Source organism: Andrena cerasifolii, chromosome 10 (assembly GCF_050908995.1).
Source record: "Andrena cerasifolii isolate SP2316 chromosome 10, iyAndCera1_principal, whole genome shotgun sequence".
Taxonomy (NCBI): Eukaryota; Metazoa; Arthropoda; class Insecta; order Hymenoptera; family Andrenidae; genus Andrena; species Andrena cerasifolii.
The window spans coordinates 11,111,409-11,138,777 of record NC_135127.1 but is presented as its reverse complement, the minus strand read 5'-3'; the positions used below and the strand labels follow the sequence as shown (position 1 = coordinate 11,138,777).

Genomic DNA, 27,369 nt, shown 5'->3' with positions numbered 1-27,369 from the left:
CGGTGAATATATTAATACGATGGCATATTTTCGTTCCTTTTTTCGTCGTAAATTGTAGACGTAATTTTGTTTTATTGCAATTACACAAACGGGGCTGGGGAGGCGAAATTAAATAGCGGATTAAATACATCAGCGCGACGCCTTAACAAATTAAAAACGTAAAAACATTAACAGTACAATATAGTTTCTTATATCGTAGACGTAATGCGATGGCAGTCTTGAGTCCTGGAAAGATGCTGTGATTGTTGCATGGTTACTTCGATTTCCGATCGATCCTATTTGTTTGTTTTTTTTTGTCTATTTTCCTATTTCCTAGTTTCTTTCTTCATTCATCTCCTGTATATGCACTTTCGACTCGCAATTGCGATCTTCGACTCTTCTGTCTCGCGTTTTAAATCTTCATTCGGGTACTTGTTCTTCTATTTGCGATAAGCTTTTGCTCGTGGCAGTGTCTGCAAATAGAGGACAAAGAAAAATGGCGTTCAGTAAACGCTGCTATTATTCGATCCATCATCGGATGAAATTCTCATTTGAAATTCTCGCGCGCACGACGCGACCGGTATCCGTTGGCGGCGGCGATGATTTCGACTCTAACTGGCGACTAAGAGAAACGGCTTCTAAATTGCGTCTATGCGTTTTACAACAGCGCCAGCTCGTCTACACTAAGAAAATAAGTAATGCTCTGACGTGGAAACCTCCTGCCTACCTTTCTTTCACCGTCTTCTTAGCCTTTCCAGAAAGTAAGAACTAACGGTACGCCGCGAATCAACTATCTAGATGATCGGTAAGCAAGGTGTCTCGCAACTTGTTTACCGAGCACTTCTTCAAGACGACTCGCCGCTCGATCGGGGGCATAGAGTTCAATGTTACCGACATCGAATAATGAACATTCGAAGAAAAACATGTAGAGATCAATAGTGTGTGAAACTGGATGTTGAATCAGTACAAGGGTGTGTAGTGTTGGGGGGCAACATAGAGATCAATCGTATGATGGAAAGTCAACCCTAACGTTGTAATTTGCAAATACGTACCAAAGTTCGGACTACCTACGCCTCGACTGGCTTCTTCTTTTCCTTCTTCTTCTTTAGGAAGGACGGTGTCCTAAGGCCTTTCTTCTTCTTCTTCTCCTTTTTTGGCGATTCCTCGCTAACGCTCACATCCTGCGACACGGAACCCTTAACACGGAAGGTCCCAACCGTAACCATAAACCTTTTTACATGCACATGCAGGCAGCCAAGTTTTGTGTAACACAGAGGACAGATATAAAGTACATGCACTCGCTCTTTCATCCCCTATCTCTTTCCCACATTCTCTGACGTTTCACACAATATTATACAGAATGTTAATAAAAGTGTGGGGCACTTTTTCAACATCGATTCTAACCATCAAAGTAATGGAAAGAGTTCGTGTAGGTTGTATGTCCAATGATTATTATTATTTTTATCTCTGTTGCTTTTAAATATAGAAATATTTTTTCAGAGTTTGATGTTTCTTCGAAATTTAAAATAATAGGGTAGTAGACCACCTGTTGCGCGCGACTGTGTGATGGGTTGCTTCCCTACGGGCGCTTAGGAAATATAAAATATATAATTAAGAAATTAAGAATTATCAGACATACATGCATAGGAACTTTCTTCATTATTTTGAAGTGTCTCATCGATCCTAAAACAATGACCCACACTTTTATTGAAAATAAACCCAAAAAAATCGTTCGTTGATTCATGCAAGCGAACACTATCGGCAAACTAGCTTCTTTGCAGCGTTATGAAATAGTTAATGAAAGCACCGTTTTCTGCATGATCCAGAGAACGCACTTGACCATGAAAGATGAGAGTGCGAGTTGCGAAAATGGCCACTCATAGAGTTACTTCGGTGGGAGTTTTGCGATGGGCCTTTTCTTGCTCCCGAAATTGCACGCCGCGAATGAACGCGATTTGTGCAACACAGATTGGTTGTTAAAAAAAAGTAATTAGAAAGAAAGCTTGACTTCATGTTCGGGAACGATAGTATCTCGTTATCGTGTTCACACACATTTTGAGTCCTCGAGCTTCTGGTTATATCTGGCCTTTTCTTTCGACGTTACTAATATAAACATCACAAAATCCTTTTCCAAGTGAACTCTTCAGAATTGTAAAAAGAATATCGTTTATCGTGGGCTTCATACGAAGCTCGAGGACAATATAGTTTATAAACGAGTACGAGCAACAAACCTCTTTGCTACTTTGAGAAAATGTACTGTGATGCGCATCTGAATGATCGCCGTTTACGGTATTTTCTCCTGAAACATAAAGTGTTAAGTGTTACACACCGATGCAGTATTCACACATGATAATGTCAAGCACACCACCAGGTTACACCCATCTCAGTGCCATAGCTTAGCGAGGACGCTAATGTGCAAAATGCGTAACGAACCGTCGGTACCAGAGCGTAAGGCTTACCTCATAAATGGAAATGAAAATAATTCTTGCACCTTCGAACGTTTCGGTACTTTCATCGCGTTTCATAGAAGACTAACTTCGACGCAAGAGCTTGAATCTCTCCCTTTTCAATTTTCACGTGACAATATTTATTTCGTAAACAAAATACGCTTGGCATACAAATACGAAGTACAAATAATCGTAGAAAAATAAAAAAAATAAACAATAGTAATCCAGCAACTATTCTAGGAATGAAACAGGAACTATGATTTCATAAAAACAAAAGAAAAGTAGCACCACGCGTAATATCACCTTACTTACTTCTAATATCCCGAATCAATAAAACGTACTCTTTGGTGTACATTAGTCCTAAGGTCGCAAATTAAACATACAAATAATTGTAAAAGAAGCAAGCTTTTCGACAGGACTAGACAAATGCACGGAATAATGTTACTTAACAAAAAGGAAGCATTCTTGCAGTCGTATCAGCGTATTAACTATACAACTACAATCAATTCTTTAAGTCGTCGACTCAAGAGCTATTTCCAAAGAGGTGAAACTCGCGTCTTTAAGGAGAATCATCGCGCCGGGAAAAAAAGTTGCTTGATCCTCTAACTGAGATATCTTCGAGAATAGTTCTTCAGCATTTCCTAAATCGCCATCGAGGAGTTCTTTGTCACTTCCCCCATTTTCGCTGGAGCTTGAACACGTGAAAGTTTCGTCAGGTCGATTTTTCTTTTGCGCCTCATCGTTACTCAACAGCGACGATCTATTCGGCGCCTCCTTCAAACTCCCGCTTGTCTCTGTCTCTTCGTATATAGGTGGCAAATACTCTTCAGTGGGATTCATGTCGCAATAAATACATTCATCACACAATTCGTAACAATTGCAGCCCCCCGTGAGGTCGCAGATATCACACTGCTTCGGCAATTCAGCAATATCAGCATCTTCGTTTTCGGACGAGTTATCATCACGCTCCGCAAAGTCTATACTCTCAGTATTCGAGGACGGGTTTGACTCGCTGTTCCCGGTCTTCTCAACGGAGTTCTCACCTGGGCTCTCTCTATCAGCAATTGCTTTAGCATTATTGTTCTTCTCAATTCGAAAAATCAATTCGAACGCGTCGTCCGCATCGCTAGTAGATTTTCTTCTCGCTACTGTACGAAACTCAAGGATTGCCTCAGTTTCTGTCTTGGCAGGCTCGTCCCTGTTCATTTCAGTAGTACTAATGGAAGTAACAGTTAGTGGAACTTCAGCACTTTGGCAAACTTCCTTCTTCGACTCGTCGTTATCACCAGGGGGTGAAACGGTGGCCAGTATCTCTGGCTGCTCGTTAATGGTAGAGTTTCGTGCTTCTTTTAATTCCACGTTAGCAGTGTCTTTAGCTTTCTTAGACGAATAGTTGAGAGTCTCATCGAGCGGGGTTTCGTTCGCGTCGATCACGTGATAAACGATTTCTCGCACAACCAAAAGACCAGCATCGAGTCGCTCCGCAGGAGAAACTGTCCTCCGCTTTGCATTTTCCTTGAGCATCTCGTTTGTTAATATCGAAAGTGGGCAAGAGACTATAGGCGAGGAGGAACGCAACGGTTTGCATTCGATATGAAGCTGCATACTGCAGATGGTGCAGACTCTTTGCAAGATCTCTGCCACGAGACTAGAAATGTTGGCGTACGTGTCGTTCGCGTCGAGTTCAGCGATAATCTCATTCGCGCTATTGCTAATGCCGTTCCGAAAGTATTCCCCATTGGTCTCGAGCAATTCTAGAACCGTATCAGCAGGCAGCTCCAACAAGTCAGATCCGCAATTAGAGTGAATCTCTGACTGGCCACTGTCGGAGGAAAGATTATGTGCCAGCTCCGGAGAGGCCATCTTGCAAAGCTCGTATCCGTCGTCAGCGTCGAACGGATCCAGCCAGATGGGCTCGCGATTTTCCCCCAAAGTACGCCTCCTCTCGTCCCATGCACGTTGCCGCCGCTTCTCCTCGCTGGATCGCGAAGAAACGTGATCTCTACCACTGTTGTGTTCCGAAAGCGACGGTAAGGACGACAAGGATCCTCGCAAAGTCATGTCGTCCGCGTTTTCTGCAGGATCGGAGTCCATTTGTGGCGTGAGGCTGTATATTAAACTCATATCGGCGGAGTCCAAGCTGTACTTAGTCGAGATCTTGAAGTTCGAGCGGGACAATGTACTTAAACTTGTCTTCGATGAGGGAACGTTTAAATCGATACGATTAACGAGATCGGCTATCTGTTCTGTAGAATTCGTGTTGACCGTGTTGCTATCAAGTGTTCCTCTATCTTCTTCTTCCACTTGCCCATCAGGAGGAATACTCTCGCTTCTCTGTTTCAAATTAACTCTTCTTGTTCCTTTCCCCGACGCTTCTTTCGATCCTTCATCTTCGGACTGAACCGAGTTAGGGATATTCTCGAAGAATTTGCACTTGCAGTCGATCAAGGAACTAACGTTGGATGGAATGGCCGAAGGAGTGTAGGGAACAATGATCGGTGTCATGCGTTCAGCGATAACGTTGCTTCGAGTGATTTCCAAACGAGGCTGGCTCTGATAGATGTCTGAAACTCGGTAGTCACGACGCTTACGAGCAACGTAGACTTCGTTCCTGTTCTCTCGATCATTTTCGTTTTCGCTTTCACTGCAGTATCTCCCCGACCAATCACGATCTGCAACCACATTATCGAGAAAAAAACACCACATACTGTAGACTTTCTTTAAACGTTCATTTATCCCCCACTTTGTGTCTCGACTACCCTCTTTCTCGCGACGACACTTGTCGCGTTATGATCACGGATGCTCACACCTGTGTATCTGAAACTCGTCGCGTTCGCGGACTGCTGGATGGGAGGGAGACAGATCCAATCGCGACGAACTTGTTCGCGTTGAATTTTCATCTACTGACTTTGTCGGCGGTACCTACGTGGCTTTTCATACGGCTACGACGATTCGTAATTGTTAGAGAAATGCGTAACGTGATGCGACGCAAAGCGTTTGATGTGCGTTACGGGAATTAGAAAAAAAAAATAGACAAGAACAAACAGCGGGTTAAAAAGAGGACAAAATTAATACACAGACCCAGGGGTCCTCTGACGAACACGGACACACGTAAAACTAATAGACATGCGGATACGCGGGTGTGCAGGCATGCACGGTGCAAGCGTTAGTGATCATAAATGGAAAGAAAAATGAAAATATAAGGCAAAGTGCAGGGCAAACGCATTAGTGGGTTGCAATGAGTTTGTGCTCGTGGACAGAGCCTTGCTCGCGCTCTTGATCACTACGAGTTCAAGGTATCAAGAAATGAGGAGAATAAAGCTGAAGCAGCGCGGCACAAGGCTGTCCACGTACCATCCCTGACCAAATACATGAACCACATCCCCCATTCGTTCGTTTTCAAGACGGCTGTGTTCTTGAAAGCGAACGATAGCTCAAGCTAAAAGTCAAGATGAAACTTACCATCGCTCAACACAACTTCAGGTTGACTCGGTGCAGGCACTTGTTTCGTTTCTATTCGCAGTACTCGGGGTTCTGTAAAAGGTTGAGAGTGATTCTTTCTACTCTAACTGGAAATCGGGCTCACGAAATTGTCGGGGAGATTTCAACTTACCGTCTCTACTTTCCTCTTCTGTTTCTGAGGTCACCGATACCGGAGACTGAATGGGGCTTTTGGCAGTGCTTGATTCGTGCGTCGCGCGGCTGACGTTGAACGACGACAATGCCTCTGATTCAGACTGCGACTCGTCATCTTGAACGAAATAACATCGTCAACGATACACATTCATTTTTACCAACGAATACAAGTAATTAGCTTCCTTATTAACCATCTGAAAGTCTTGAAAATATACTCACAAGGATCCCCCTTTTGTTTGCGCTCGATGTCCTTCTTGTACTGATCCAATTCTTGGTCCGTAATAGCATCGAAAGGATTTTTGGCATACGGCGTTTTATAGACCATTGCGTTGTGTTGAAAGCCTCTTTGAATGATACCTTTGCTAGCCGCACCTACCAAAACCACCTGCTCTCCTGTTCCGCTGATGGTGGCGTCCTTTAGTGCACGTTTAAACGAGGGTTCTTATTAATTCGTTCCGCCAAAACGTAAAGCAAAATAACCATTACAACTTCACGATTACTCGATCAAGGGAAACGTTGTTACCTGCATCTTCTTAGCTTCTTCCCACGTAACACCTTCCAATATGTGGGATTGTGGTCCAGCCGATATCTTGTCCGCCCTACGATAATCTTTGATCTAAAAAGAAATAAGATCTACTCTACCTATGTCCCTTTCTAATTGTTATACTTAAAAAAAAAAAAACGATCATAGTCTGTTCCAACGGGTACTTACTCACACGTAAGTACTTACCTGCTGTTGTAATTGCTTAAACTCCTTGGGATTGGTATTTTTCGGCACGAATTGAAGAGCACTCTCGATCTTCACCGGCGTACTGCTATGGGTCGGAGATCCGTCTGACACCCACTGCACACAAAACCAGAACGTTAGTCGACCCCCATTATCTCATCAAATCATCAGTAAGTTCGACATCCGATTAAAAAGCATCGCTAAGCTCTTTTCTCGCGCTATCTGCGTATGCTAATGTGTGCCTGCTCTGCTGGTCAGGTCGCCGTACCGCCTGCTACCACTGTGCGTAAGTCTTGTATGTCGTGTGGGCGTATACGTGTCTGTGTGTGTGTGAGACGTTGGTGTTGAAATTTTGCAAATCGTTCGTCCATCGAATTCGAGAGTTTGAGTTCTTCGGCTAATCTGGCCAGTGTTGGGTTTTCCTCCTTCTATTAGGAGGAACAATCGTTCGATGTTTCTATCGTCTACCGATCGCGTTCGTATCTCTTTTTGTCTTTACAGGGTCGATCGATCTGGTTTTGTAAATGCAGTGGGACGAAGAATCGAACGTTCGTCGTTTCGACGACTAACAGGCACACATTCATACACAGTCTTAAACGACGTTAAAACAACGTCCGTGTCCAGTCGAGGAAAAATTAACGCGAACCCGTCGCTCATGGAACTCGAGCTCGTCGAAACGCAAATACGCGGAACGGTGCAACCCGATGTCTTATTCTTTTCTTTCTCTTAAAAGGTAAGCCGTCACACGCTGTGGCAAAATCAAACAATAGAGGTCCTTTCCTTCCGAAGAATTACCTACATGTACACCATGAACAGTAGACATATATTTATTTAAATATCAAGAAGCTACAAGAGAGAGGTGCATTAAAATTTATTAAAGTTCACAATGATTTCCCTCCTAGTGTTTGACCGAAAGGCGCGCGATATATCGTTGCGGCGAGTTTAGGCGGGATTACATCTCACGCTAATCGTGTAGGCTGCCCCGTTCGGAATCTCTACAGTCTTTTAAGTCATGAAGTATGTTTATGCTCTTTAATCGCGCGCTCATGTCCCACCCCCGCCCACCCTACCCCCTCTCAATCCGCGCTTTCGCAATGAATTTCCTAACAGACTATTGTAAGCTGGAATGTACCAAAAATATGAAAATGTGACTGCCACGTGTCACGAACAAGCAAATCGATGCAACAGGGTTGAACACAGTCGTCCGTTCACCAACGTCGAGATACATACGATAACGAATAATGAAGGGCGCGAAGGACCCTTATGCTCAATGATTACGGTTCTCTCCGGTAATTTAACAGAAAAGAAATGCGAAGTTTATACAAAGATACACGTACAATTTCAACTCACCACGAACGGCCACGATAGTTACTTTCATTCGCTAGATAAATAGCTCTTTAAAGAATCAGGAATGTAACAACAAGTGCATGTAAAACATTCACGGCGAACATCGATATTGACTCTTTTATAATAGTATACTATTTTATCAATAATATCATTCGCAAGACTCTTTCACTCTTGCGCAAAAATTTAATTACTCATGTGTGTGTATATATATATATATATATATATTAGGTTCTTTGCGCTCTCGCAAAATTTGCCCCCTCGCATCTACTCGTTTTTGTTCTCAAAAGTGATGACCTCTACCTTCGTGATCTTTTTCGGATCAGGAGTCCCTGTCTCGAGTATTTCGACCTTCTGGTACACATTGGGCGAGTTCAGCCAACGCGATCTATCCGTGCCTTTGCGACCGCCTTTCCAGAGCCTGTAAGAAAGCGTTAAAGAACGCATGTGGTTAAAGGCTCACAGCAGACATTATTAACCACGTTCTCAGGGCAAATACACTTACCCTTGTTTGAATAGTTCTTCCTCCTCGAGTAGATATCCCAAAGACGAGACTGCCGGTGGTACTTCAACGTCGTTCCGAGGTCGCGGAGGTTCACCCTTCACTAATGGGTTCCTGTATATGTAGCCAGTACGGAATCCCTAGAAAATCAAATGCAAATAATGATTTTCAAATTGAACGATTGAAGAAGACGCGTGGAGATTTATAAAAAGGATCCCGAATGCTTACAGCATTGTCTAGCATCCGCATAAGGGCCTCGAATTCAGTTCCGCCGATTCGCCAGCGCTTCTCGAGCTTCTCGGCGAGGGCTGAGCTCTCGGTGGTCTGACTCGTCTGCTGGGGCGTGGGTGGTTTCCTCGAGGCCTCGAATATAGCCTTTTTAGTTTCCTCGGAGATGAGGCTTAGATTATCAAGGCCGGCTGGCATGAGTTTCAGCTGCGTCTCGCAAGCCATCACCATGTTATAGACGTTGAAGAAAGCTTCCTCAACGCTCTCTCCGCAACACAGAGCACCGCGATTCGTCAGCATCATCACTTTGTTAATGGGCCCGAGGTTTCTCGCTATCTTCTCCTTCTCCTCTGGCTCGATGGATCCACCTATATACTGATGCGTGCTCACCTCTCCTATCACTATACTCTCTTGTCCGATCGGCAGCAATCCGCACTTTAGCGATGAGATCTAAGAACAGAGGAGCTTCTTTATACCGGGTGTTTCAGAAATACAAATTTTTCAACACTCACAATAGCATGCAATCTATCGCGTGTTACGAGTTCGATTAAACAGTTAAGGGGGACGTCACTGTAATGGCCCGAAAAGTAAAGGTATCTTTGGAAATTTATTAAAAGCAAACTACGTAATGAATCTTTTTTACAGCTTACAAATCTGCTTTGAATCAATTTTAAAAAATATATTCTTATAACTTAAATATCCAATAAAAAGTCCTGAAAGTTTAAAAAAGATTCATTACAAAGTTTGCTTTTAATAAATTTCCAAAGATACCTTTACTTCTCGGGCCATTACAGTGGTGTCACCCCTTAATTCCACAACTACACTTCCGCGACACCCTTGTACAGATAAGTATTACAGGGAAAGCCACTCACAGCAGTAACGGACGGAGTCGTAATGTGAATGATGCACTTGATGTCGGGCCTCGCAGCGTGGATCGTCGAGTGCAATTGAAATCCTGTCACGTGGACCCCGAAATTAGTCGTTCCCTGTTCCACGATCGTCCCCTGCATATCGACTTTCACCAGGCTCGAGGCGGTGATCTCGTGGTAGAGCAACCCGTACGGATTCACTAAGAAGTGTTCCTGGTCCTGGTTCAGGCGCGCCGTTATTTGCCCGCCGACACCTTGGGTCCAGCCGTACAGGTCGAGCAATCTGAACACCGCTGATAGTTTGCAGCGCAACAATTTCTCACCCTTAGCGTAGCCCATGCTCTCGACACCGCGTATATCATTTATAGGCAACACGCAATTTGAGTCTGAAACGAGACGAATGAGTAAACAGGAGAATAGAACCCAACATCCAGAAGCAAAGGGGATTTACTTTTAAAAACGTTCCCATTGAGCCGAGCACCTTGGGCGCCCATCATCTCCGAGATTTGCTGTAGAAGACCGGATGGCCCAGCACCATCCTTCATTTGGGTCTCGATAATGCGTTCCAGTTCCTCGCGGAACAGTCGCGAGTTCATCATCATCTCGACCCTCTTCCTCCTCTCCATTTCCCTCATATCCTGCAACAGAGACATCAACGAACGCGATTGAGTATATATATATTTTTCTTACCGAGAAAGCAAATTCGAGGAACGGCCTCGGGAATACTTACCGCGTCGATATCGGCAGGCCTCATCTTGCTCTTCTCGTCCTCCGTCAAACCGTCCACTACTCCGTTCGTGTGTGGCTCGGACAACGGTTGCTGTTGACTTGTGTCCGCCATCTTTGAGGTTTACGATTCCTCTCTTTATCTAAACTTCTCTTGCTTTATCTCTATTTTATATCACTCCGCCGTTATTTTCTTCCTCCTCCTCCTCCGCCACCTTCTCAACCGCCGCCACCACCTCCGCCACCGCCACCTTCCCCTCCTCTTCCCTCCCCCTTCGATGGACACTGACTGAAACAAAAATTTTTTCCCCCGTCTATTAATCAATATCACCACTCTGCTGCTTCGTACGATCGTTTCGATTTCGAGAGGATTAAACCGTAGACAAATATGTCCGATTTATTTTTAAATTACGAAGGGAAGCATAAGGGCGGTTGTTTATTAATCCCGTAGGGGAAGGTCGATATTACAGGAATAATATCGATCCGCCGGTCTTCGTTCCGTCTCGACGCTCTATGGTCCCCGGCGACGAATCGGCGCCTCATCGATTTAATGCACGCTGCTCTCTCGGGCCGTTATCCGATTTCAAGTGTGAAAGGGGAATGGCACGTCCGGAAAACCGGCAGAAGTCAGCGAACGATCAATAAACCCGCGGCTAACAGTCAAGTGTAACGCGGCGTCGAATGCGTAGACAGCAGGGGTGACTGACGACAAGAATCCCTAGAGCGGCTGAAATCGTGCCTCTCTTTTTCTCGAATTCTTACCGCGCTTATTTATATCACGCTAGCATCCCGCCGCCCTGCGTTTTTTCCACGTTCCTGGCCCTCCCGCTTAACGTCCGCCCCTATTCCCTTTCTCGCAAGCAAAGAGAACGACGAGCCTCAATCAGAAACTACCTGTTTTCTGCTAAAAAATCTATTAGTCGCCGCGGTGTGAACTGCGCGTAAACGCGAGTCCCACATATTACGCTAAAGGCTGAACAAACGAAAGTACCAGGCCTCCGATACTGGTTGGCGCAATACTTGTTGCGACGAGATAACGGGAACAGTAGAATGCAACGTACACGTTCGTCTGCAGCACGCGATATAGTAATACGCGCTTTAGGCTGCGTTCACACATGCGCGCCGCGTGACGCTGAACGCATTAAACACGCCTGCTTTTAGAGATTTCCTGAGGTGACCCGGAGCTATGAAGCGCCGTGCGCTGCGCGAACGTTAGCGTGGCTTTGAATGCTCAATATCCACGTATTAGCCTTCTAATAACCGTATTTAACGGCTCATAACCTCGGAAGTGCGCGCTTAACCTGAATTCACAACTTCCGCGAATCCTAATCTAAACGGGCGAATCGTGGACGCAGCGTTTCGTGAAGAAATCATTTTAATAGCGCTCCTCCTGGGCCGCCGGTTTCCACTCTATCGTCGGCCTCGGATGCTTCGGCGAATGAATGGCTCCATTGTGCGCGCGATTGTGTAGAACGGGGAAAAGAATTTGACTTCCTTTATTTTAAATGCTAATAAACCGTGGGTAATACACTTTTAGCGCTCGGCTACTGTAACTCCCTTCGTTTTGTCCGTACCAATCCGCGTGGTAACTGGAATACTACAGGGACCCGTTAGAACGAACGAGAGCAGGGAAGAATGCAATCTTTATAAGTTATCGATCGAGTAGCGCGAATTTTCACGGTGACGTCAGGAAGGTTTTTCAAAAGAACCGCGCACACTGGAAACCGCGGTTCGAACACCACGCTCGAGCCTGAACGAAAGCAGATAGTACACGGTAACCACGAGCAGAGCGTAACGATCGATACACTTTTCGGTTCGCGGCCATTTCTTTTCCGTTCCTCGCGCACCGAGGCTCGCTCGATTTTTACGACGGGCAGCGGAGCCTCCGCGCGGAGCATAAAAAACTCAACCAACACGCTCGCACACACGTTTCTACCGACGAATTTTATTACTCCTCTCGCGGCTTGAAAAAGGAGGAAAGATTGTTTTCTTTGCCAAGTCAATCTCTCGGTATCTTGCCTAATACACAATTCGCCGCTACTAAATAGCGCAACGCCATCAATTGATGTCCATCAACGTTATTTAACAGCGAACAGCAATTGAACCTCGCTTGTTCGGCGCTTGCAATCACCGGTGTTAATAACAGTAACAATACCTCTTTAATGCGCCAGGGCGGCACGTAGGAAAGGTTAATAGGACCCGACAGGAAGAATGAAATATAAATGCACAGTTACAGGTGTAAAAGGCCAAGCATACTCACGCGCTGTTGGAAGCGGAGGTCTACTACGCGCGCGCGTACCTTAAAGGAGCACGAAATTTACTATTTCACACCCTGTTCCGAGGAGCTGTCAAGTTTGTCTCCAAAGGCTCGTGAATCTCATTTAAAACCACGCGTTTCAACGTTTAACGGCACTGTAAGGTTACTCAAAAATGGAATGCAGCCGACAGCGTTGATTGCACCTCCATTCCGTGGAGACGAGAGAGTAAAAAAGAGCCGATAACGCATCGAACTAGCAAGATAACGTGGACCGAGTACGTATCGCGCGCGAGCTATTTAATGCGACGTGTCCGCTGTTTCTCGACCCGATGATGTCATAACTTAAAACGTAAAGCCTCGCACTATCATCGCTGGCTGGGCGGTACCACGTTCGGTCGATGAGCCAGCCGTGTCCTGCCGGGTCTCCGTAAAGGAGCACGCAATTCTCGCGGAGCGACCAAAAATGTATCGATCATAATTTACTTACGTGCCACCGAGTGTGTCGCAGAGATACTTTTGCCGATGGGGACCGCGCACGGACAGCCGTTACCCGCGCGCCCCGTGGTCGTCAAATACGTAACGAGACACCAGCCGCGACAATAAAACGCCGGGGACTAATCGCTGGACATTACGTAAAAAAATGTGCAGGTACAGCTAGCCGGTAAATCGAAACGAAGCGACGCGCGTATTGGGATCGGTAAAGGAGACCGTGCAGATAAACCGACACGCACGCGCGCGCGCGCGCACGCACGCACACTTTGGGCGTACGCACACAGGTGAACGTGCCTTCTGTAGAATCGAAACCCGAGAGAGCCAGCCAGTTTATTTCCAAGCGACGATAGATTGCGCGCGGGCGGTCTCGGGTTTGTTAAGAGGAGATACGCTCATTGCTGGGAGATGCGCTTTCGTTTCTCGCGGCTTCGTTTTAAACTAGACTTTTCTGCGGGAAGATCGAAAGGGAGCGGGCATTTTTTTCCCCCGCTGCGCTACGCGTGAGCATCGCGGCGTACACGCGACGCGAATGCAAGCGGGACAACGTCGCGATCATAAGGACGTCGAGACGAACTCAGTCTACGGTTATTCGTGCGAATACGCCCAAATGAACATCAGCTCATATCGATTAACCCCAACCGCTGAAGAGCATTCGAGATACGCACGGGGACATCGGGGGGGTCGAATTAATCGTTACGAAATGATCAATCGTATTTCGGTCGCGGCGCGACGAGACTCGCCGATACTATGCGCGTCGATCTGCTGGCGAGATATTACTTCGAGGCGGTGTAACGATTTGCTGTTGATTACAATGGGAGGATATCCTTAACGGATCGATTAGACGCGTACACTGGGAACAGGAACCAACGGGGACGAGTCCTGGCACAGTTGCCTCTCCTTTCAGACAATGCACGAGTAACGCACGACCTGTCGGGCACCGTGAACTCGCGCGACGGGCTCGTACCGAATTTTTACTTTCGTTGCACTCCCTCGCCCAACGTAATTCAATTAATGATTACGGGGGAATGGGGGGGAAAAAAGTGAAACGACAGAATGGCGTCGCGTTCCCGTGCGAAACGCGATCCCTGCGTAGCAGAGGTGTCCTGTCTTTCGCGGGGGGAAACAGGAGGAAAAGAAGGTCAATGATTTAACAATGCAAATGGCGATACAGCGGCACGGAGCGATGCTTTCTGATGGCGTAACTATCGCAACAAGTACTACAGTAATCACCTTTGAAATGCATTCACGGGGTCGATTGTGGGCCGGGCGAGGACAGGACGCTCGATAATCGCCGATCGAAACCTGTACGGGAGCGTTTATCGACACACAAGGAAACATCCAAGATTGCCGCCTAATCGACGACACACCCCTTACGCTACGTCATTCCTGTCAATTATTGGGAAGCGCGTTGGCCCTGTCGCGTCTACGCGGCACCGCGGGTGCTCGAAACGGTCGGCGGACAGGCACACAGCCTCCCTAGCAGTGGCTTGCGATCACTTACCTGGGCAGAAAATCAGCGGCTATCGTCGAACGTTGGTATATCCGTATCCGTTCGGGGAATCGTTCGACTCGCCGTTCGTATCACCGAGCGGTCGTTCCGTTCGGTGGACAGCTTCCCCGCCCCCGTCGCCGTCGATGCTCTTCCGGCGGCTGGCAAGCCTTCCCCGAGCCTTCTCCACCTCCTGATACTCCCGTACTACCACCACCACCACTAGTCACTACTACTTCTGCCACCACCACCTTCGCACCGCCGCCCCTCGCTGCCCTTTGTCGTTCTCACTCGCAAACCGTGCCCTCTCCGTTCACCGTCTGCCTGGCTGTCTCGATCAGCCCACCGTTTAACCTGTCGCTTCGCGTTTCCACTCAGATCTCACCCAGATCACCGCGACTCTCCATGCTTCCCAGCCTTCTTTTTCCGTCGCTTACGGCCAGGCAGTACGAAACGTGCGTAGCGTACGATTTCCGTTACTCGCTCTTACTGTTTCTCCTTCCTCTCCGTTCTATCCTACATCTCCTGTTCCTTTTCTTCACCTAATTCTACGGCGAGCACGCGGAACGTGCGCACAACGCTGCTGCGCAACCGATTCATGAAACTTCAGAGGGAACGCCGGCGAGAGATCGATTCTCGAACGCGCGCGAGCCCGGTTGGCCGCCGCCTCGAGTCAGCCTCCAATCAGAGCGCTCGACGTTTAAACAGCCAATGATAGGAGTCGTATGATACCGTGTAAAGGGAAGACGGCTTGGTCTATGCTGGAGAGCGATGGATTTGGGAGAGATAGCTTCGTAACTCTTCTTCGTAGATAATTACAGAAGTTTTATTCAGTTATGTGATGGATTAATAGGAAGGATACGAAGAAATCTGAGACTATCGTGATCTCGTAGTTCCTGTGATAGATACAGGCTTATAGACGCTATTTGAAAGCTCGTCTCCGAGTGGAGGATCTAGGCGCGATTTACGAGCAATTACTTAAGCTCGTTTCCAAGCGTGGCGATCCATCAGGGCGCGTTCTCACTGTTCACTACTGTCCGCTTGAGCGAGTGTGCATACACACACACACGGTTGTCACCCGCGTTCAACAATGGAAAACAGTGGGGGAAGCTTCGTAAACCTCGTAAACTCCAGCGACATTCGTAGGCAGCCTACATCGTATCTATGTATCCATGACGATGGTTTTAAATATAATGTCAAAGACGGTACTGTCACTGATAAGTCAAAAACACTTAACAGCTCCCTATATTTTCTAACGACTGATATGTATAAAATTACCGCGTAACTCGTGGAACTTCTAAAAGTCCAATTGAAAAGTATCGAAGCCACGCAATGCAACTGGAATTATTCTTCATTTTGTCGCGTTCTTGGCTTCTTCTTTCCCATTTTCCTTTGGCAACGCCTCGCCCAGCGTCGTTACGAAATCATGACAGATTGCATAGTGCATATCGATGGAATACTTTCCCTGGATCCACGCACTCGTTTGTTCCAGTTGATTTCTCTTTTATCCCGCTCTACTCGTCGTGCACGGTTTAAAGTACACCGATATAGGCATACGAGGAGTAATCAATTATGCGCCCGCGTTATGACGTCATGTGTAGATCTAAACGGGGCCCGATTGACACCATAAATTAACGTGATACTGAAACCGACGTTACGTTACAATGTCGCGAAGCTTCCTCCTGCTCCACACACAAATTGTAGCGCGGAGATTTACAACGCGTTTGATAACGAGAAACATCTTTCTTTCCTCGATCTCCTGTCCGATTCAGCAAAAAGGCTGGGTGTGTCTTACGAGCGTCAACAACAAAGCGTTCGAAATCGGTCTGAAATAGATCGACCTCGAACGATAATTCTACACAATTGCAGTTGTGTCTGTATTAAGATAACGAAATCTGAGAGCTTGTATATTCATGCGATTGGCACAAAAAAAAAATAATCTACGAACAGAATACGTACATATGCATCATCGGAATTGGCTCGCCAATCAACCAAAACTTGTTTTTTCTACTCTTATTACATAAGAACCTGTTGAACGCTGGTAGTGAATCAAATGTGAGTGGAGTCCCGAGCGGGACCGATGTCTACATTGCAATCCAGGCAGTATTAGTTTAGCTTGGGACCAGACAACAACGATTTCCATTCTTTCGTCTAAGCGGCCGGACGTCTACGTTCACCGTTATCAGTTACAAGTACTTAGCCGAGCATTAACTTCAACGGGACCAATTTCTTTCGCGACCATGAATCCCAAGCTGAGGATGGACTTGTTTACATCGCTAATGCGCCACGTACGTACCCATAAATAAATTCTTTCGACGCCCGTCGATTTCTTTATCGCATTTACGATCATCTGCGAGCAGCAAGACGTAACGATATCGATGGGCCGTTGAATCAGTGGTTTTGATTTAGAATGGCAGACAGGGAAGAAGGTTGAGGAAACAGAAACTGTTCTTGATTACGTGGCACGTAAATATTAGGATTCGAACGGGGCGATAGCTATCGGAAGAGGAATAGCTGATTATTTGCATCTCGACTATTGAACCTGATATTCATATAATGGCACGGATAGAACAGTGCAATAATTGAGGGGCCCAGCGGAAAACAGGCACACGCCACCATGATTTTTTTACCTAAAAATTTTCGTATTAGTTGTTCTCAAATATTATTCAAAATATCACGGTTTATAGTTTAACGTTCATAGATTTCTATAAAATAGAAAGTTCTCAAAAATATTCTTCTTAAAAAGAAGTTATGGATCCTTAAGAAACGAAAATTTATGCACATGTGGCATGTGCTTATTTTCCACTGACCCCCTAGATTATTGTAATGTTCTACTACAGCGATAAGATTATATTTACGCTAGATTCTGTTGTTCCTTGGCCTCTTATAGTATACATATAATACTGTGGGACAGGGGTTCTCAAACTTTAACGTTTCGCGTGCCAATAAATATCTAGAAAAACAGTCACGCTTCACCAATTAATATTAACACAAATACTGCAGTGTAGCCTGAGTGTGCTATACTTCAACAAAATGTTAGAACACGCAAAAAATACCTGTTATGGATTTAACTGAACAAAAAGTATTCGCAAAACACATAGAAGGCTTCCGCGTAGCACCATAGTTTGGGAAACCCTGCTGTAGGATGATTCTACTGATTAAAATCATAGAGAAAAGTTTGGAGAGACATTTCTCTATGCGTTAATAATTTGTAATTGTAATAAGTAGTTCCTGTAATACCATAGTCCCGTTTCGAAAATCGCAGATACCGCGACAAACTTACGCTAGAAGGCACTTGGGCACGAGTGCATCAAGATTCAATGACTACCCCGCATCGCTGTCCCAATTCACGGACGACGAACTTATGATGAAAGAAAGTGGTAATTAATTTCCCATTATCCCTGATGGGGAAAAGTAGACCCAAAATTGCACGGGCGTAGTAGAAGGGGAGGGGGCCGAGATGGGCATTTCCCCCTCTCCCCGACACAGGAAGAAAAATAAATTAATCGTTCGTCCAAAATTAAATTAGTATATTAGAGAATAAAAATAAATTAAATTGTCAAGTGATTCCACATTACACGACCCGGTTATATTGCTTCCTACCTACGTACACAAATTGGACTAACAAAAATTGATTCACTATTTATTGCTCCGCCCTGAATGCAATCCTAGCTACGCCCATGTAAAGTTGGTAGCTTCTACTACCGATCTCGCTCAATCGCGCTTTACAAATTACACACGTGTGCGTACATATCTGCAAACCTTTGTTAGTGAGCAAGTTGGCGAAGGAGGAAATCGGCCCGCTTGTACGAAAGATGGACAAGGAAGGGAAAATGGATGGGGGGTTGGTGCGAAAGCTGTTCGAAAATGGTGTAAGTATACGACCGCAGATTGTCCGTGAGCGGTATGCACATAAAAATTACTTTAATCGCGCATACGTTATCTTCGCTTCCTGCTTGATCTGGATGAACTTATTGACTTTGGAAGCGAGCAGCTAAGCGCGTGCGATTTCTAATATCGTTGGCAATAATTAGTTAATGGGCATCGAGGTGCCGGAACAATACGGCGGCAGCGGCAGCAATTTCATGTCGACGATATTGGCCGTGGAAGAAGTGGCGAAAGTCGATGGTTCAGTGGCCGCCATGGTCGACGTCCACAACACGCTCGTAAACTCATTGATCTCAAAAGTCGCCAGCGAGGAGCAGAAGGCAAAATATTTGCCACGATTAGCTCAAGATTACGTAAGTCAAGAGTACACGCGCAAGGGTGGCGATAAATCGTATCGCGGACAACAAGTAGGCGTGCGATAAACCGCCACTCTGTTTGCACATTGTTTTTTTTTTGCCTCCTTTCTCATGCAAGCGCTTCTTTCAGCCGGGTAGCTTTTGCCTGACGGAGCCGGCTTCCGGATCGGATGCTTTCGCTTTGAAAACCGAGGCCAAGAAGGACGGCTCCGACTACTTGCTGAACGGCACAAAAATGTGGATCACGAACTCCGACGTCGCGGGATTGTTTCTGGTCTTCGCGAACGCGGATTCTTCCGCTGTAAGTCGCGGGGGATGCTCCCTTCCCAATTTGAAGCTCGAGAGACTTTAAGGGGTTACGTACGTTCTTGGCGCCTAATAATTCTTCACTTTTGGGATTTTTTCTCTCGAGAACTGTGAAATAAATCGAATATTTTATAATTGCATCTTGTTCTTGGGACCTTTATTCATATAAAAAAATTTATTTGGCACACTCTTGTGTTATATTGCCGTTTGTTTGCTGCGTTTGCAGCAACCTCTGCACCAAGCAGGGGGCCACCTTATCAGCATCATAACTTCGCCAATTTACAACCTTTTTCCATGAACTTTGCGTTAATCTATGCAGAATGACATTCTCTAAGGGACATCGGGCCATTTTTTACATTTTTAATTTTTAATATTTTTTTACCATTTAAAGTTGGAAATTGTAGACGAAAAATCGACGGCTTTCTTCAAAAGGGCATAATTTTCTTATTTTCTAAGAATTCAAGAATTTGGTCCGATGGCCCTTAGAGAATGTCATTCTGCATAGATGAACGCAAAGTTCATTAAAAAAGATTGTAAATTGTCGAAGTTATCATACTGATAAAGAGGCCCCCTGCTTGGTACAGGGGATGCTGCAACCACAGAAAACGTAGAGCAATATATGACAAAAGGGTGTCAAATAATTTTTTTTACACGAATAAAGATCCCAAGAACAATATACAATTATAAATTTTTTTATTTATTTCACACCTCTCGTGGAAAAAAATCCCAAAAGTGATCAACTATTAGGCGCCGAGAACGTATGTAACCCCTTAATAGGAACTCTGTACGCGGCATAGAGATTAAAATATAATTCCCAAGATTATCGCAGTGCGTCACAACGACTTTGTCCGTTAGGGGTACCGTGGAATCACGACGTTCTTGGTAGAACGGGACACGCCCGGGCTAACGGTCGCTAAACCGGAGGACAAACTAGGAATAAAGGCGTCTGGCACTTGCATGATCCACTTCGATAACGTCAGAGTAAATTGAACGATACCATTGCGAAAATTCATAGAGCAGCGTTTAAATAGCAATTTCCTCGACGCGCTTGTTATGCACTTAGGTACCGGAAAGTAATGTCTTGGGCCAATTCGGCCACGGATATAAGTATGCGGCTGGATTCTTGAACGAAGGTCGCATCGGTATCGGCGCGCAAATGATTGGCATAGCGCAGGGTAGCTTGGACGCCACAATTCCGTACACGTTGGAAAGGAAGCAGTTTGGAAAAGATATATTCTCGTTCCAAGTAAGATACCAAGCTACCATATCCCGCAGTGTAACGGGCGTCAAATGTAACGAAGGCTTCCTGTCTTAGTCCATGCAACATCAAATTGCCCAAGTGGTCACGGAACTCGAGTGCGCCCGGTTGTTAGTCTACAACGCAGCCAGATTGGTCGACGCCAAGAAGGACGTGATGAAAGAGGCGGCTATGGCAAAACTCGTAGCCTCTGGTAATTTTCTACGTTTTTATTTACTGATGAATATTCGATATTGGAATATCTGTAGTAGCACGAACGATTCATGCATTCTCGAACGTAGAAACGGCCATGCGAGTTACAACGAAGTGCATCGACTTCATGGGCGGTGTAGGGTTCACGACCGACTTCCCGCAAGAAAAGTATTTCAGAGACGCCAAGATCGGTACCATTTACGAAGGTACCAGTAACATGCAATTGTCAACTATAGCCAAATGTATCCGCAAGGAATATTCGTAAACTGTGTTACTTTTATCGAGAATCTTTTATTTTATATACTACATTTAATACATCACTCTTTTTCTACTTTTCCATAAAAGTTAGTTAATAAATCTTGCGTTAAGCCCCTTGGCGATCCGTGCTGCGGTCACTTTGGGTCGTGAGGTAATTTAAAACCAACGAGATCTGCGGTTTCTTGGACACTCCGTTCACCCTTACCGGTGTACCGAACTTGAATTTCTTTGCCAATTCGCCGTGAGCGTAAGTAACAGTGGTAAGTCGCGGCTAAATTATTCAGCTCCTCCCGTGCCTTACACAAAGTTTCAGAGGTTTCTCGATGGGACTGCGCCTGCTCCAATATGTAACGCACCATGATATTATCCTTCGCGATCGGTTCTGACGAATTTCGTCGGACTTCTTGGACGAGAGAGCGGATCAGTTTCGTGTTAGGTTTCATCTTTGCTGCGGCCTAGAACAGACAAAATAAATTACTTATTGACATAAAAATCATTGTATTCTAAGGAAAACACATTTAGCAGCGTTGCTTTAGCGTTCCGGAGAGCTAAAAATATAATTACAATTTTTAGCATCTACTTCTCCCGTTTGCACAGCAGTGAAATAATCGACCACTGCATTTTCATAGCAGGACTCTTCTCCTCTGTTCCAGAAAGTTCGAGGCAGCGCATTCATATCTCCTTCGAGAAAGATGTGAATATTTAAGTCGTTGAATGCCTCCTCGCACGCGAAACTATTTCTCAAAGCGATTTCTGTGACGTGCGGTTGGATACGTAAAATGTATTCAACAGGGGCGAAGGTACTTGTCTTTATCAAGTTATCCGCCACAGCTTGGAAGCTATTCGTCAGGAGAATGCATCTGCTCAAGTTATTACTCCAGTTCGCGTAAAGAAAATTATTAGTCAAGTGCAGGGAGCAATGCGGCATATACACCAGCGTTAGATCCCCCCGAACGACTCGCTTCCCCTCCTCGTTGTTCTTTATAATATTAAAACCGAACCTCTTCAAAAGCTCGATTTCCTTAGAAGAGAAAACAGGATCGTATACGTAGATCCGAGAACCGTACCGGTCCTTCAAAGACAGAAGCAACGCTAGCTGATATTTGGAAGACCTCTGACAGGAGAAACGACCCAAACCGTAACACAATATTTCAGATATACCACCGGCGCTTAAAGCATTCAACGAATCTCTCAAGCAATGAAAAACATCGTCGGCGAACGAGGAACTTTTCAGTTCGATCTCTGCCTCGCGCAGCTTTCTGAAAATTGTTGTAAAATACGGGGAGATTAGAAGGCCCAATGATTTGGAACGACAGAACGGACCTGCCAGGAAAATCGCGTGCACACTTTTGAAATACGAGCAATTTCTTACCGATAAAGTGTTTCGTAATTAGCATCGCTGTCGCTTTCGTAACCATCGTTATTTGGCAAAGGTACGTTCAAGTCACAGTTATTTCGAACGCTAGATGCGCGTTTCTTTCGACCAGTTACGAGTTTGAATTCTCCTGTGTCGGGCATTTCGAGCAGAATCGATTCTATCTCATTGACGTTTATTCACGTTACTCTGTCTTCTTCAATTTTACTTTGAAATAGCAGAATTGATACTCGCCGCCGCACGTAATCGTTCGGTTTCTTAAAGATATCACGTACCTCTCACTTAAGCCTGTCGACACAGTGTAACACGTACACTAACCACACTTTTGTTTCTCGAAGTAGAGTATTGACTATTAACATTATATACACTCGCCTATATTTATTACATTTATAGAAGGTCCATACTTATGCCCGCAGGTGCGTATGCACACAGAAATTCTACAAACCAAGTTCGTATTTTCCTTTGGACACGTCGTCACGAAAGACACTGCATTACCTACAGAGCATAATGTTTTAAAAGAAAGTATGTAAATATGAGACACGTAGAATCCGTAGAATATCAGTTTTAGAACTGTTCTTCGTCTTTCAGGATATTTAATATATATTCTTTTCGACACAGGGTATGAACCGAGTAAGTAACGCACGAAAATTATTCAAATCCTATTTGCAGATTAATTCCATCCTGATCCGGCCCCAATTTAAACGTTTACTTAGTCAATTAGTGTATTTACGATGTTATTGCCTCTCACTTTATCGTGGAACTTTAAATTAAAAGCAGTTCAAGTGTCCCATTTAGATACTTGCTGTAGCGCAGTGCAGGAATACTAAACGAAGTCTGAAACTGAAGCACCATTGGAATGGTACTTCTTCGAGAAGGTGCAATCCTGGCATGGATGTTCGGTAATTTTGTGAAAACTTAAAGGCGATTAAACGGATTTAATACATCGTGTATAATGCCCTTCGTACGCGATGCTCGCGGGGACTTCCAGCGGCAGGAGAAGCATCTCGTTGTGAACGTGTCATTAATCGCCAGTACTGTTACAATGTGTTCGGTAACAAGCACGCGGTGCATGCTCACATCCCGCATGCAAGCACTGAAATACCCGAATAGCATGCTGGCGCAGGAAGCTCTCTCTCTCCCTACGTTGGAAAGAGTTTCGCGCGGGTTGTCTCACAAAGCCCCTCCTGGTAGCAGGGGAGCAGGAGTCGCAGTTACCGACGCCCGGCTGGCCTGGCCGTTGCGATATTCCGTCATACCTTGACTTTCGCCCGTGAGGAATTTTTTCAACAGGAACACATGCGGCTAACAGTAATTTCATGACGCCACGGATAGAAGCGTCGGTGTGCAAGGAACACTGACGTGTATCCATGCACACGCACCTACATATTCCAAGCTTCGGTTGCTTGCGTGAAGGCTAATGCCCCCACCCGAGCCCTGAGCTGCGCATTAATTTTAGGGGAAAACGTAATAAGGCTTGATCCGTCTGCCAATGCGCCGCGGATGGATCACCTTCGCGCTGCACAACGATCAGGGAGAGGTACCGGGAGAAACGAGTCCTGCAGAGAGTGTCACCTGCGTGCAAGCGCGTAGAAGGGACGGTATTGATTGAAATTTTGGGGAAAATGGTGTCACTGCCCTGCGATCGCGGCGCGACGCGTACAGGTGGGGTTAGAGGTAATTTGAAAGGGGACGGATGATTGTTGCCGTTGGAGATGCGGTTGGACCAGCGGTCCTGCCGAAATTCTGCCCACGCCGGAGTCGGTGGACCAATAAGCAGTGGAAAGAGATCGTTGGGGGCCAATAAGGTACTGCTACGTCACAGAGGTGCTTAGGGCCCGCGCGGCTCTTCCTCAAAATTGTGTCTTTCCAATCCGCGGCTAACATGAATCGAACGGAGGTACAGCCGCTCGCGCTGGGTATCCATCGTCGTTCATGCGCTCCTGCTCTCGAGTCGGTTAATTTGTTGATTATGTCCATTCTACCCGCTAACTACAGATTACTGGAGGCTGCACGTAAATTAGCATAGTCCTCGCGCACCGTACGGGAAGGTGAAAGATAAACCTCGATGACGGAGGGCGAGCCAGACTCCATTATCGATTGCGCCATATGTTCACTGTGTCACACAAGGATAGATGTATACACGTGTGCGCTGAATGAATACATGCATTGGGGGCGGTCGATGATTATTAAATGAGTGGTTCTATTCTGTAGCATTGTTCTTTGTAATTTATCGAAAGTGCGAATGATACCTGGTGATCAAATGTCGGCTATTGTTTCGTAGAACGTTAGAAGCTTTTATAAAATCTAATTGTGTCGCGAAACATTTGTTGACGCGAATTGTGTGCGATTGAAATCATTCATATGGCGACAATGTCTGATCCAATTTATGCGGGGAGAAATGACAGTTAAATATCTCGGTCATGACTCGTGGACATTGCGTCGCGAGACGTCAAGAATTTCTTATACAATTTTCGCTACGTTAAGTTCCCCGTGTCCCACCGGTTGCGTGTGTTATTTATCACGGTGATCGTAGGTGGTGATGTCGAGGATTTAATGATTAACAATCAGAATCATTTAGGCTCAATCAGTTGGTGCATTGTAGCAGGGAAACATGATTGTGCTTAAAGTTGAGCCGAGGAAATTGTACCGACAGTGCGAAATGTGTTAACTGTTAAGGTTGTGATCTACGTAGCCGACTTCGGCTGGTAAAACAGAGAGCAAGTGTATGTGAAATTAGAGTTTTAGGAAACTCATTAAAAAGTAAGTATGGTAACGAAGTACTGTATTCAAATACAAGTACAGCGTACAAAATACTTGTTAACCATTATTTTCTATTTCTTGGGAAATCTAAATGGTCGGTTATGTAGATAGCAGTAGATAACTATGAGTGCAGTAGGGTAAAAAGTTAGGCAGTCACTACGGCGACTTTCTCAGCGAACGTGTTGCCCTGCTCCAAGGAGGGGCTAAATGAGACAACCCGCGCGAATGCCGCTCGACTGTACGAGAGAGGAGAAATGTGGTTCGTTCCTGCTATCCTAATACTTCGCGTCTTCTGTGCGGGATGTGAGCACACACCGTGCTTCAAGTTTAAGAGTTTAAGCGTTTAAGGAAAGCGCGTTGCAGACACGTTTATAAAGTCTGTGTCGTCCTTTCTTCACATAACGTACAAGTTATTTAAATTTTAAATAAGTCACATTCTGCCTATATGATTTTATATATCTAGCACCAACGTATGAAATTGTACGTAACATATTGTCATAATTTTAAAGAAGGAGGAAGAGATGGTGCAGCTAAAAGAATATAAATAATAGTTATAAGATGGGAAGCATCGATGCAAAAGATTCATTGAAAGTAAAGGATATTTAAATTGAAGTTTAAAAAAGAAAAAAAGAACTATTGACCCCGACGTGATTTGAACACGCAACCTTCTGATCTGGAGTCAGACGCGCTACCGTTGCGCCACGGAGTCCGCTTGAGAAACATTTTCCAATAGCTAATTTTGTATGATCATTGGCAAGCGCAGCATGATACACGCATCTGACCTATGAATACATATTTTTAAACTGCAAATTAAATAATAGACGGTGATAAGTATTCGAATACCCTTCGTAATATGAAAATAGTATATTTCATAATGCCTAATTAGTTCATGTGATCTGCATCTGTTTTGTAGTCACTCTTGTGAGGACCTATTTAAAAGGACAAGTAAATGGTATTGATATCTCGCGCACCAATTGGGTGTGGCTCGTAGTGGCATCTTCAGAATGAAACACGGATCAGGCTAACATGTTATCGAGGAGCACACTTCCGTCGTACTTTTTCGAAGGGGGTATGATTATTATTATTCCTCGGCTCTACTTCTCCTTCGGAACTGATTAGTTGTTGAATAATCGACCCTATTAACTGAAACGGTCAAGAGTGGCTAGCCCCCGATGATAACAATAGTAACAGGCTTCTATCCGAATGCAGGAGCATAGAATTTCATACATACCCTTCCCCATGCTGCATTTCTTTGTGCCTGAAATCTTCCAACCGCTTAAAAACTTCTTCGTGTAAACAGAGATCATTAAAGAGGTAAAATACTAAAATACTAAACATTTTTATTCAAATCGTCAAATGCAATGTTGATTTACCCTTTTCACAGTATCATATAAATATACATTACATGTTCTAGATTCTACGTGAAAGCTGAGTGTCACTACACTGCAAAGTACATAAACGTTTTGCTCATAATTCTATGAAATTTGCCACGGACAAGATGCCCATTTGTTAGTACAAAAATAGTAACATGCAATGCAGCTTTATCGACCGAACCACGTGTTTGCGAGGTTCACAAAATCGTCGATAGGTGAGGTTCTTCAGGACGCACAATGCTCGAACCTCCTGCCGCTCATGCGTTTCTAATAGGTGTGAACCACGGCGCCGCGTGCCGACGCAACCCATTGCACCTTCAAAGTCGCTACCACTGCCTTCTTCCGCTAATTGCTTGCCAGCGTGCCGTGAAGGTTGCGAGGATCCAGGAATCGCGCGTGCACTTGATCATCGCGGAGGTAAAAAAGAAAAAAAATAAATGGCAGCGGTGGGATTCGAACCCACGCCTCCGAAGAGACTGGTGCCTTAAACCAGCGCCTTAGACCGCTCGGCCACGCTACCGTTGGAATCTCAGCGTTTCCCAAACACGTAATATCAGCACCTTCGCTACAAATACTTCAATCACTCATAAAATACTACAATCTAAAAAGTAACTTCCCCAAACAGGCACAGCAAATCAGAAACACGGAACAAACCTTTTATGCAAGCTTTTATTCAGTTCCTCAAAAAATCGATTTCGGAAACGATTCATTATTATTTGGAGTAAAATAGCGGTTCTATGCAAGAGATCGAGTTCGACCAACGATGTAGGATTGGTGAGTTCCTATAGAAGCTTGTAAATTGTACGCATCTGCTTAAACGTCGAGTAGAGGCTTCTCCAGAGGGCGTTGAAAAAGTTCCTCCGCACTATTTCCAGTCGGCGTTCACGTGGCTCTTTACGAACGCGTT

The 27,369-nt window shown here is 45.1% G+C and overlaps 3 protein-coding genes and 2 non-coding genes across 11 annotated transcripts; 1 reads left to right on the top strand and 4 right to left on the bottom strand.

The window, feature by feature from the left end:
• Positions 1-27: 27 nt before the first annotated feature.
• Positions 28-15,273, bottom strand: Hts (adducin 1-like protein hts). Of its 6 annotated transcripts, none has more exons than XM_076821301.1 (15): positions 14,709-15,249; positions 10,463-10,747; positions 10,184-10,370; positions 9,736-10,118; positions 8,864-9,313; positions 8,639-8,775; positions 8,437-8,554; positions 6,793-6,906; positions 6,586-6,678; positions 6,282-6,477; positions 6,040-6,177; positions 5,889-5,960; positions 2,211-2,278; positions 1,032-1,175; positions 28-452 (listed from the first exon to the last, which is right to left on the bottom strand). In XM_076821301.1, exons 2-14 carry the CDS (start codon positions 10,571-10,573, stop codon positions 1,047-1,049), a joined length of 2,196 nt encoding a protein of 731 aa, XP_076677416.1. In that variant the 5' UTR covers positions 10,574-10,747; positions 14,709-15,249; the 3' UTR covers positions 28-452; positions 1,032-1,046. The 6 variants fall into 6 exon arrangements, 4 of the variants coding, with proteins under 4 accessions (XP_076677416.1, XP_076677417.1, XP_076677418.1 ...); XM_076821302.1 differs by having other exon boundaries at positions 1,032-1,160; XR_013086526.1 differs by lacking the exon at positions 2,211-2,278.
• Positions 15,274-16,727: 1,454 nt separating this feature from the next.
• On the top strand, positions 16,728-21,123 carry LOC143373772 (short/branched chain specific acyl-CoA dehydrogenase, mitochondrial). 2 transcript variants are annotated; one of them, XM_076821320.1, is made up of 10 exons: positions 16,728-16,984; positions 17,962-18,076; positions 18,468-18,568; positions 18,731-18,937; positions 19,071-19,241; positions 20,102-20,227; positions 20,310-20,492; positions 20,562-20,697; positions 20,786-20,966; positions 21,046-21,123. In XM_076821320.1, the coding sequence occupies exons 1-9, from the start codon at positions 16,937-16,939 to the stop codon at positions 20,959-20,961; spliced, it is 1,263 nt and encodes a 420-aa protein (XP_076677435.1). In that variant the 5' UTR covers positions 16,728-16,936; the 3' UTR covers positions 20,962-20,966; positions 21,046-21,123. The 2 variants fall into 2 exon arrangements, with proteins under 2 accessions (XP_076677435.1, XP_076677434.1); XM_076821319.1 differs by lacking the exon at positions 21,046-21,123 and having other exon boundaries at positions 20,786-21,040.
• Positions 21,124-21,260: 137 nt separating this feature from the next.
• On the bottom strand, positions 21,261-22,768 carry LOC143373774 (SRR1-like protein). Its single transcript, XM_076821322.1, has 4 exons — positions 22,605-22,768; positions 22,327-22,525; positions 21,519-22,213; positions 21,261-21,409 (listed from the first exon to the last, which is right to left on the bottom strand). Exons 2-4 carry the CDS (start codon positions 22,470-22,472, stop codon positions 21,387-21,389), a joined length of 864 nt encoding a protein of 287 aa, XP_076677437.1. The 5' UTR covers positions 22,473-22,525; positions 22,605-22,768; the 3' UTR covers positions 21,261-21,386.
• A 2,958-nt stretch (positions 22,769-25,726) lies between these two features.
• Trnaw-cca (transfer RNA tryptophan (anticodon CCA)) lies at positions 25,727-25,798 on the bottom strand. Its single transcript has one exon. It is a non-coding gene; the product is annotated as a tRNA-Trp (tRNA).
• A 1,102-nt stretch (positions 25,799-26,900) lies between these two features.
• Positions 26,901-26,982, bottom strand: Trnal-aag (transfer RNA leucine (anticodon AAG)). Its single transcript has one exon. It is a non-coding gene; the product is annotated as a tRNA-Leu (tRNA).
• Between the last annotated feature and the right edge of the window lie 387 nt (positions 26,983-27,369).